This window comes from Calypte anna, chromosome 2, assembly GCF_003957555.1.
Source record: "Calypte anna isolate BGI_N300 chromosome 2, bCalAnn1_v1.p, whole genome shotgun sequence".
Lineage (NCBI taxonomy): Eukaryota > Metazoa > Chordata > Aves > Apodiformes > Trochilidae > Calypte > Calypte anna.
Genome location: NC_044245.1, coordinates 139,937,401 through 139,948,573, shown reverse-complemented (window position 1 = coordinate 139,948,573; position 11,173 = coordinate 139,937,401). Strand labels below are relative to the sequence as shown.

The following is an 11,173-nucleotide window of genomic DNA, read 5'->3' as shown; positions in this document are numbered from 1 at the left end:
CAGGTGAGGATGTGCTTGGTTTCGGTGCAGTGGAGAGACCGAGGGACCCTCCGTGCCTTTAGCCCGAGCTGCTGACGGCCCCAGGGTGAGCTCCCCAGCAGCGTTTGCAGGACATGAGCCACAACCGGGCTGTGCACGAATACGTCATTTTGATCGCAGTGCTTTGCAGCATTTGGCACGATGTGAAAAAGCAACTGGTTTAAAAAAAAAAAAAAAAACACAAACCAAACAAAGGTGTTTTTTGTACCTTCCGCTAACACCCTTAAATACAGTCGTGCATTTGTGAGACAGGGTGAAAAACCAGCCCCACACAACATACGATCAAAGCTGCTGCCAGTGTTCTCTCTTCCCTTGCGTGTGTAGCGCCGCTCAGTACTTGCAGCTCAGATGTTCCAAAACTGGGGGCTGAGGCAGATGTTTTTCACAAGAAACCGCCGGATTTGGGCTATTTCTCCGAACGTCACCAGAAAAATCACAGCTTCTTGGGCGAACGCTTAACAGTGAAAGAGGCAATTACCCTGAAGGCCGGGACCCGACCCACCACCCCGGCCCCGCCGCCTCTGCCCCCCCACCCCGGGAAGGCTCCGCTGTCACCCCGGCAGCGCCCGCCGGCACCAGGGCGCGAACCCGCGGCCCCGGCGCCCATCGGCGGCGCGGGGCCAATCATTGGCCGCGCTGGTGACGCGCGGGGGGGCCGGGGGAGGCGGAGCACTCCGGGCGGGCAGGGGGCGGGCGCGGGCAGCGGGAGGGGGCGGGCGGGTCGGGCGTTCTTGAGAGGGCCGGCAGCGGGTCGGGTGCATTAGCTGCAAGGCGGGTGTGTCGGGGTGGGCAGGGAGCCCTTGGGTTGCGCTGCCAGGGGCGCCTTAGCGCGGGATCGCGCCTCTTTCAATATAAATATATAGAGAGATTTCTTCCCCCCCCCCCCCCCCCCCCCTCCTTTTTTTTTTTTTTTTTTTTGGTGTGTGCGTGCGCATCTGCCCGGCGCCGCGGGGCTGGCGGGCTGCGGGCTCCCCCTGCCCTGAGAGTGCCGGGGACGCGGGTGGCCGTGGCAGCCGGTCGGAGCCGTGGTGCAGCGATGGGCTTTGCGGCTGCCCCTGCCTGCGAGGGTCGTACCCGCTCGGCTCTGCGGCCCCCGGCGCTCCGCAGCGGGGCGGGGAGGTCTGTGTAGGAGAGAGCCGCCGCTAGCACTGGATTCTATTTTCTTCCCCGTATTTCATTTTTTTAAAGTGTAGGTAGAGTGGGGTTCAGGTGTATTTGAGATTTGTTTCCTTTTTTTGCCCTTGCTGCCTATATTGGCTTGTTGCCCTCCTCCGGCTTTTTTTTTTCCTCCCCCCGTGAGGTGGGAACTGAGGTGTCTAATATTTCTTCAGCTTAGTAGTGAAATTGCAGCAGTTTCTGCCTGTTCCAGTGTCTCGAGCGAGAAAAATGGAGGCTGTGATAGAGAAGGAGTGTAGTGCGCTCGGAGGGCTCTTCCAGACCATCATAAGCGACATGAAGGTAAGAGACGGGAGGGGTTTTTGGGGGGGCAGGTGAGAGGGAGCCTCTCTCCGCCTGGCCCGGGGAAACTTTGCAACAGGAGGTGCAGCCGCATCGGGAGGGGCGGTGGTGCTGACCTCCCACCCCCCGGCCCTGGGCCGCTGCTGCGGGGCCCCTGCCCCGAACGCTGGATCCGTGTCCCCGCCGGTGGCAGCAGCCTGGAGAGGGGCTCCTGGGGAAGGCTTCAGCCCTGTGGTTTGGGGCTTTCGCGTTGCTTGCAGGGCAGACACCATCTCTCCTTCCTCTCTCTTCCTCTGTCTCTCCTGCTCAAACATTCAAGCTGTTGTCGTGCACCAGGGTCAACATTTCCCAACCTCTCTCATTTAAATTTTTTTGAAATATTTTTTTCCTAATTTGTTGTTTTTTTGTGGTTTGTTTTTTTTTAGTCCTCCACCTTTTTTTTTTTCTTTCCTTGTTTTAGGCTGTCAGATCGCTAGCAAAATAAATGCCGCGAGGCAGGAGCGTCGTGCAGAGATGGGCACGGTGCATGTCAGGCGTGGGGTGGGGCTGGGAAGGGCAATGTAGGGATTTCTGTGCCATGCTGATGGGCGCGATGGAAAAAAATATAATCCTGGAGATGCCCAGAAGTTGATGCATGCCTGGATTGAAATTGCTGCTCAGTTGGCTATGTGGTATTATTTTCATGCTCACGGAGGTGGCATTTGCTTCTTTCTGTCCATGAATGTAAAGGTCTCAAGTTGCCGGGTCTCTGCTCTCTACCAGCCACCAGATATCTCGGGCTGTGCCGACCCCTTCTGCCAAAGGGTCCCTTTGAGAGGGGCGCTCCTGATCTATTCCTGGCAGCCAAGGGCACGTCTGCAGGGTTTCTTTGGATGAGTGGGGTGCCTCCCGCCCTTTGCTCGTGGAAATAAATAGCGTAAAAGCATTGCTGTGTTCTGCCAGTCATGCCTCCCCCAAACCCCAGGGCCGAGCTGCCCTGCCTCCAGCACACGGCCATACTGCAGAATACTGCAGTGTTCCCCTGGACAAGGGCAGCTTGTCTTACTCTCAGGGCCGGCTGGGGAGGATGCAGTTGACAGAAGATGTTGAGGGATGCGGCAAATAATGGGGGGGGGACCGCCATAATTTAAAGGCAGCAATCGTGCATGCTGCTCTTCTCCCAGCCAGGGGCACGGGATTTCTTTGGGTGTTTTAATCAGTGCAGGGCTGATGAGCAGAGAGGGCTGCGGGAGAAAGAGCCTCCAGGTACTGGTGGAGGAGAACGGGCTCTGCTCTCAGAGGGAGTCTGGCAGAGCTGAATGACTACTAGTGTATTTTGGGGGGGGCTTGAGAAGCCGTTTTCACTAGAAGTTATTTTTTGGCAAGGGTTCATATGCACTTTCAACAGATCTTAGGAGGCATTTAATTAAAAGCATGGTTTGTCAAGAGCAGGCAGATTGCAGAGAGGAGGGGGGAGTGTATCTGTCAAGACAATGCTGCAGTCCTGGAGGTGATGTTTCGTGGTCTTTCAGCCCCTTTGTATTTTTAGTAATAAGTGCACTTTCAAATAAGACAGCAGCCCTCAAAAAAAGAAAAAAAAAAAGACAGGAAATGTTCACAGATCCTGGAATTATTGTAGTGGGCTGTGCAGGGAACACAGGAGATGTTCTGTTCCAGATGAAGTGCGGTTTTGGGTTTCAGCACAGAGGGACACCAAGTATGTTTATTCTCTGCTTCCTTCCATAAGTGATGTATTTGATTTTTCTTGCTATTAGGCAAATGGGACTTTGTGAATATTTTTTTTTATTATTTTTTTCATTGCACATTATTACTTGCATGGGAATTCTGCTTATCAGAACCATGTTGACATGAACCTATGGAGATGGGCACAGGTGTGAATATTTTTTCTTAATTCACCATAGCAGTGGAACCTGTTTTGTGAACTGGCAATTATTTGGGGGAGTGGAGGGGAAGGTTTGAAAGGAATGGCAGTAGATCCTTAGCAGTGTGGTGGTTGTTACAGTTTAAAATCCCTGCTTCTTATTTAGCATGAATAGAACAAATAAATTTCACCTGTAGTTCAGTTTGGTGCAGCTAATGCCACACAGCTAATGAGATGCATGAATTGTGCACAAAGGATCGTGACGATTTTGAAGAAAAAACTAGCTGGTTTTTGACAGCTAACCAGAACCTTTCAACTCATCATGCCTTTAGTAGTAAAGTGAAAATTAGCATTTTAAGTGCTGTTTCACATAGTCAGGTCTATGTGGGCAGGCTTTTGGCAGAATCTTGGAGACGCTGCGTAGGGGCCTGCCCACGCATACCCAAGTGCTCTATCTGTGCCTGTTTCTCATCACAGGCTGTGATCAAGGCCCCACATGCCCTCCAGTGCTGAGAGGTTTGCTGCAGCATTCACTTTTTTTTTTCCTTTCTTTTTTTTTTTTCTTTAACTCAGTAATTTGCAGGTTCTTTTTATCATATGTATTGCTGCCTTCAACTTAATTGTAAAGATGGTAGGGTAATGAACTGTGTATTGAAATTACTCTGAAGTCCTGCCAGTCGATGCAGATGGGTGCTGTAGGTGAGATGATGAAGGCACAGTACACGTGGACTAACGTATTCACACAGACACAGAGCTAGCTCAGGTGTGCCTCTTGTTAATTTTGAGATTTCCATGATCTTGACAAGGTTACAGAAACTGGAATTGCAATCCTGAGTAATGTGACTGTTTCCCTTTGACTCCATACCATGTTAACTTTGAAACTTAATGAGGGCAATTTATGCTCGTGTGACTAACACATCATGTTTTTTGATTGTAAGATTATCTCTTGCTAGCTGTGGTCTCTTGAACTGCCTTTAATATTTTCTCCAGAAACCCTATGTTTCTCTCCATCTTCTACCAAATACAGTATTGTTGCTAATACTCAACAAAGCAAGCTCAAAAATAATTCAACATAAAGCTAAGTGATTTAGATAACTGCTGTCATTGAGTTAAATGTAAGAGTGGATAATAAGCATCCCATTTATGCAGTGCTTAAATGTACATCTTCAGCCTCCTGACAAGGAAGTCCACGTCTTCCCATGCAAAATAAGGGTTGAGTAGTACGTGATGTGCATGGTGTCAGAGTTTTGTGGATAGTCCAGTATGGGAATTGCACTTGGCCATTGTACTATAGGTTTGGGGTTCCATGCTTCGTGATCAGATAAAGAATCATACATCTGGAAAAAAGTCTGCCCATCCTATCCTTAAGTTCTGGTCCATTGTCACTGCCTGGGTATTTCCTGTGATACATCACTGAGTGTGAGATGCTTTATTATTTGTTATACTCTTATGCAAGATCTTTCTCAAAGCAATCAAGGTTTATAAAAGAAAATAAAACATCTATGTCCCCTTGGAGGAGTAGTTTTGTGTGCTCACTTTGAAAGCTGTGCCATTTCTCTTTGAACACAGCATACTTTTTGTAGCTCCCTGTGGGAAGAAAGTATTTGATCTGAACTCATTTCTGGCAACTGAAAAATGAGATGCTGTAATGTGGTGTTAATTTTGATATTTCTTGTAGTGCAGAGCAAATCAGTGCAGATAATTTTGGGAGAGCCTTTTGTGGATGGGTTTCAAAAGATCTTGTCTTCTCATGCAGAGCAGGTTCTCTTCAATTCTGTATTTCTTTCTGAGTTTTAATTTTATATTCCTTTTAGTCACTATCTTGAAGGAAAAATGAAAACAAGAAAACACCTCTGAAAACGTTGAAATTGGCCGTGTATGTAGTTCATCACTTGCTTGATGTCAGTTCTTTTCCTTTTTGCACATTCCTTATTTGTTTTGCCTCTTCTGCCAGCATGTGTTTTGGCAGGGCAGATGCTTCCTGTGTGTGTAGGCACCAAGCATCCTGGGAGTGGGCATGAAGGAGGATGAGTAAAGAGCAGTTGAACCAACACGCTTTGCCTGTGACTTAGTAAATCCTCCCACTTAGTATAAACTAAAATTTTATGGGTCTACTGCAGATTACTAATTGGTCTCTTGCATCCTTCATGTGAGGGATATGCAGGTATGAGAGGGACTGCAAACATTGTCCTGTGGGTGGACAAAAACGCGGTTCCTGAAGGATGAGTGACATTTTAGAAAAGGTTAGAAAGTCTTTTAAGTTTATATGCCTCATTTTTAACCTTTTACCTGAAAACTCAATAGAAATCAACCTTTTGCATTTGGCAGCAACCTCTGTTTTAATGCTATAAAGGAGGTGAACCCTTGCCTTTTTTCCATTGCTTGAGATTGCTCTCCTTGGATGAGAAGGTGGTGTGCCTTTGCCTTCAGCCAGGCAAAGCTGTTGGTCAAAGCAGAAGAAAAAGACACAAATACCTGGTCATGAGAAACATCTATGTTTTTGTACCTTCTTATCTCCTGTTAGGAAGTGACCAGTGAAAACTGGCATTTTAATCTTGTTATTTTGGAAGATGGAGCCAGGGGTAGTCACATCAAGGATTAAGAGCCATTTGTTAAGTGGGCCTGATTTGCTTGCAAGTCATGGCCTTGTGCTGTTCACACAAATAATATAAACTGAGTGGAAAAATATTTGTTGGAACAAATAGAAATGCTGAGACAGTTACTACAGCAAGTACAGCTGCAAGCCCTCTGCATTTGTGTTAATCCAAGGCACAGCCTGCACGTATCAGAGAATCTGCTCAAATTTCTTTTACCCTGACATGTCATAATATGACAGCTCTTCTGCAGCTGGGCTTTATGTGAAGCTTGGGATCTCTGTAGAGGTTGTGAATGTTCAGTGATTTTAAGATCTGGTTTCAATCCAGCTGTTGAGGATGAGAACTATTGCAAAGAAACAGCAATGTTCCATGTCAAACAGGCAGGTACTAGACTTGGAGAGGAAAGAGCATCTCTGTCCTACCTTTCCTGTGCATTCTGTGTTGCACTGGAATGTCTCTTGCATTATGGTATTTGGGGCAACTGATTCATTACAAACCTAGCAAGTCAACATCTCCTCCTCCCCCTCCCCAAAAAAGCATGAAACGAGTTCATTTCCGTTCTATGCAGCTTTTCTTAATTTTTTTTCTTAAAGATTTTACCACTAAGGTATTTTTGGACATGGCTGCACTGATTTCCTAGCCTTTCTGCCTCCAAAAACCTAATTGCTGAAATGGTTGGTTTGTGTACACTGAAATTCCTTGCCTTTTTCTTAACAGCTGCAATGTCTTTCTGTAAACACCTTGGAGGGGGAGGGATTGTTGTGGGCTGAATGATGGTGCAGGAAAGAGCCGTCACATGCCTGCTTAAATATTGGGGTTTATGCAACGGGGCATGGCCAGGAACTTATCCACAATTTATCTTTTAGGTACACATTCTTCCTTTATCCAAATACTCTCATGTAGTGTTACCAATTCATACAGCTGCTGAGCATTTGCTGGAGAAGTGTGTATGAGGCTGGTGTATTCTGTGGCATACCCAGGGCAAGGGTTTTCTGTGTCTTGCAAAAGTACTCCTTTTGGATCTGGCAGGATGCCAAGGGCTGCATAATAGGGTTTGAGAGGTTGTAAGTGTGGAAGGAGTTGTGCATTGCTGCATGAAACACAATTGACTGAACAAATGTTGGAGGACAAGAAGTTTGTGTAATTACAGGCTCAGCACTGGTTAATACCTAACAGAGGGTGATATTCAGGAGTTTGCTTCTTCCTTCCTCAGTTCTGAGTATGCATAAGCTGTCCCAAAATCCTTGATAGAAAATACTTCAAAAAAAAAACCTTTTTTTTTCCTATGATTTTTTTTTCAAGTACAGAAGTTGCTAAAGTTGGAGTATTCTGATGAATCTGTAATAGCATCTTCTGCTTAACAGCCTGTGTTTTCAGCTTCTGAAAAATTTCTAAGGTTCATAGTTCACCTAAAGACATGGTCTTGAAGATGAGTTAAAAGGATTACATGGCAGAAAACGGAAAAGGAGCTGCCTGCAGAAGTTGTTCTGGTTTTTTATTTGGTCTACTTCAGAGAACATGAAGATGGGTACAGAGAGGTGAGAGTTGGTACTACAAAGAGGCTACTATAGAAATGCATTTTCCTCATCAAGTATATCTTTTCCAATTCAAAATTGTCTGCCTTGATGCTGTAAGGTGCCGAGCACTGCACTGTTCATTGACATCTGTGCTGACCTTTAAGGATGTTTACTGACTCCTTCCTCCTGAGCTGTGAGATAGCTTGAATGCTGAGATGTTTCGAAGGATTGGAGTCAAAATGTCTGGTAGCTTTGTGGTTAAGACCATAGCATCTTTCATCTTCAAAGTGCTGTGTGACTTAGCTCCAAAGAATGGCTCCCATTTTACAGAAAGGCAAGCTATGACTGCAGGTTCAGTGACTTCTACTCCTTTCCCCTAGGACAAGAAGGAATTGAGTTCATGTAGAGCACAGAGTTAATGAGGGGATGGTTTTTAAGCTTCCAGTATAATAAATGCTTCTACATGTACATATACACCATTTGTTGCTACTACTTTATATTCCTGTTCCCTCCCTGTGATAACCCAATGTTTTGTAGGTGCTGATCTAAAAATAACTGATTATCTCTCAACCTGAGTGTCTTGAACCCCTATTCTATAGCTGAAATTACAGGAGATTTCACTTTTTTAGTGGAGAAGTCTGATGGGAGCATCTTAACCATAGGCTGGTGGATCATGAAGAGTTTGTCTGGCTTGTGAGGTTTTGTGAGTTCTGTATTTTTCACTCTCTGGTCAACAACCAGAAGCGTTGGGTAATTCATTTTAATTCTAGAATGCTAGCTGGTGAATAAACATCATTTAACAAATTGCCTTGGATAGTTTTAGAATCACAGAATCATAGAATCAGCTGGGTTGGAAAGGACCTCTGAGATCATCAAGTCCAACACTTAATCCACTACCACTGTGGTTACCAGACCATGGCACTGAGTGCCACATTCAGTCTCTTAAAAACCTCCAGGGATGGAGGATGGAGAATCCACCACCTCCCTGGGCAGCCCACTCCAATGCCTGATTACTCTCTCTGTAAAGAACTTCTTCCTAGTATCTAACCTAAACCTCCCCTGATAGAGATTGGGAAGGAACACTTGCAGGAGTGAAGTTGTGTTGGTGAGCGCAATGCTAGCAATGAGTATGTAACTAGAGACATTTGGTTTGTGGTACAAAATGGTTCAGATTTGTTCCTCTTTTGATTTCTACATAAGCTGCCACCATGCTTCCCATCTGAGCATGAGGGGTTGTTTTTTCACGGAAGTCATGTGTGCTTTGTGGTGTCTCTGAAGCCCTTTGTGCAGTGGATTTATTTGTTTGGATTTTTACTAATAAAGCTTATTTTGATGAGATACCACCTAACAAAACTGCCGGTGAGCAAACCTCATGGTTGCTCACTGTCCCTGAGCAAAACAAGTGTTTAACTTGAAGCTTGAAAGTGATGGTTTCTCTTCTCATGAGTAAAATGGAAAGTAGCCTGTGACAAGCATAGTTGCACTTCACTGTCTGCCAAGAGCCAAAGCTCCAAAACCTTTGCTGCCTAGCTGCTGTCAACTGAGATACTTGTCAGTATTTTGGCACTAGATGCTGCCCCTAGTTGTGTCCTAGGGATTGTTTTGACTGGTTGTGTGATAAAGTTGAGATCTGAGTTGAGATCGAGAAACCAGTGCTCAGAAATAAAGGTTTCTCCTTAGCTGGCAAGTAGTGATGAGAGCCTGGTGGTGTTGGTGGCATTACCAACAAGGGGTTGTAGGCTTGAGGCTGTCCTGTATAGGCATTAACTTTAATTGAGCACCTCCTGATTTATTAATTGTCGTTGTTTTGATCCAGCCGAAATTCCGTGGGTTTATGAAATAGCTGCTGAGTATGCACAGTGACCACTTAATGACTGAGTGGATGAAAGGCAGTATTGATGAGTCTCTGAGGAGAAATCTGCTTTTCAAATTGCAAACTTGTTTAGACCTGCAGGGAAGAATGTGGAACTAAATGCTTCCTCTGGAAGACTACTTGATGTTCAACTTTGTAAATGTAGCATGGGATAAAAGGTCTCTAGAAGCTGTGGCTCATTGTTTTTTCTTTCCCCTCTCCCTCTTCTGAAAAACTTCCTGTGTTTAGAGAGGGAGAGACTGTATGTTTATGCATGATGTATTTTCTCACTGTATGAGTATAACTTTTGTTTGCTGATTACCCAATCTTAGACTTAAACCATGAAGTGGCTGCTTCAGAGATGAGTTTCTTCATCTTACAAACTGTGAAACTGGGCTGTGGACAGTACAGGTTTGATGTGGTCCCTTACTGATGTTGTAAAGAGGCCCATGGGTTGGGCTGTAAGCCATGATGCCATGTGGCAACCAAGGGGGATGAGTTTTTACAGAGTCTTGCTCTACAAATTGCAGTCATAAACATGGGATAACTGATAATCCTCCACTGGGGTGATGTTTAAATATGAGTTAGCGTAGTTCAGGCTTTCTTATAATACAAAATAAACACTCTAGTTCTCTAGCAACAAAATGGTACCAGACCTAGGTTCCCTCCCTCTTCAAATGGTTAGTGAGGTCTAATAAATACCTGTGTTCTTGGTGAGAATTGCTGCACTTCAGTGCTTGGAGTACCAGACAATGTTTAGAGTTCTTCAGATGGTTTTGGGAATGTAGAGGTAACTGATATATATGTGCTTTTCCCCCACTAGGGTTATTACCCTTTTATGGATTTTTCTGTTAGGATTTGAGCCTTGACTTTCCCAGGATATTATACCATTATATGTTTTTTCTCCTTTTCCTAGTGCTTTGTTTATACTGAAAACCAAACAGATTTGAAAATACTAAATTAGTGGGTTTTGCTATGCATAGAAGAAATACCTACTTGGTTGTGATAATGTATCACCTTGCGAAAGCAAAGCTTGGCATGCCTATTTATACTGTGCATGCTGAGGGAAACTCATTTCTAATCCTGGTGTTACCTAAACAAGCAGCAGATATAGTGGAAATAAATGTATGGAGACAAGGCTTTGATTTTAATTACCTCTGCTTTCCTTCCTCAAGGGTAGTTACAGGTTAAATGACAATCTATCTTAGACATGCTTTTACTTTCACTTGCATGTGCTATAATCTCTCAAACCCTGAGTTTGTACCTGTCTCATCTTCCATTCAGAAATCTGTGTGTTCACCTCTTGCAGAGAAATCTCGTGAAGTTAATGTATTCTCTTTTGTTATTGATGACTTTTTATTCCTGGCCCAGCAAGCATTCTGCATGAGTTGAGAGTCCCTTTTGCTGCTGGAGCTAGGCTCAAACTTTCCCTGTTCATGGCAAGACCTTCAGCTTAGGAAGACAGAAGTGACTTTGCAGTCAGGTAGCTCCTTTCCTTGCCTTGTGGGACTATCACACTTTCCTAGAAGACCTCTGTATAAATGTGTTTATATTCCTTAAACAGTTCCAGTGAAAGGAAGCTCCTTGACCTTTCAGAGTTGCCTGTTAACTGATCTTACAGTTGGATCGATTGTCCAACCTGGAACTTCTCTATTGCAAGTAAAACTGATTGTTTTCCATTCTTGCACCACTGGAAAACAGCCAATGGACAACAGCAGTCTATGGGATGCTCTTGAAATTGGAACTGGGACTTTGTTGATTCACTTCTGGTTTTGTATTAAAGACAAGAAATAGGGAGTACATCCAAGGGGTAGATTTAGATTGGACATAAGGAAGAATTATTGTTACA

At 44.8% G+C, this 11,173-nt stretch overlaps 1 protein-coding gene across 16 annotated transcripts in view; it reads left to right on the top strand.

Moving 5' to 3' along the window:
• The first annotated feature begins 811 nt into the window (after nt 1–811).
• The window catches only part of MTSS1 (MTSS I-BAR domain containing 1), a 123,971-nt gene continuing 113,609 nt past the window's right edge, over nt 812–11,173 (top strand). For all 16 annotated transcript variants that reach the window (XM_030445751.1, XM_030445742.1, XM_030445737.1 and 13 more), the window contains exon 1: nt 812–1,497. In XM_030445751.1, coding sequence (XP_030301611.1) covers nt 1,426–1,497 — 72 coding nt within the window. In that variant the 5' untranslated portion in view covers nt 812–1,425. The remainder of the gene's footprint in view (nt 1,498–11,173) is intronic.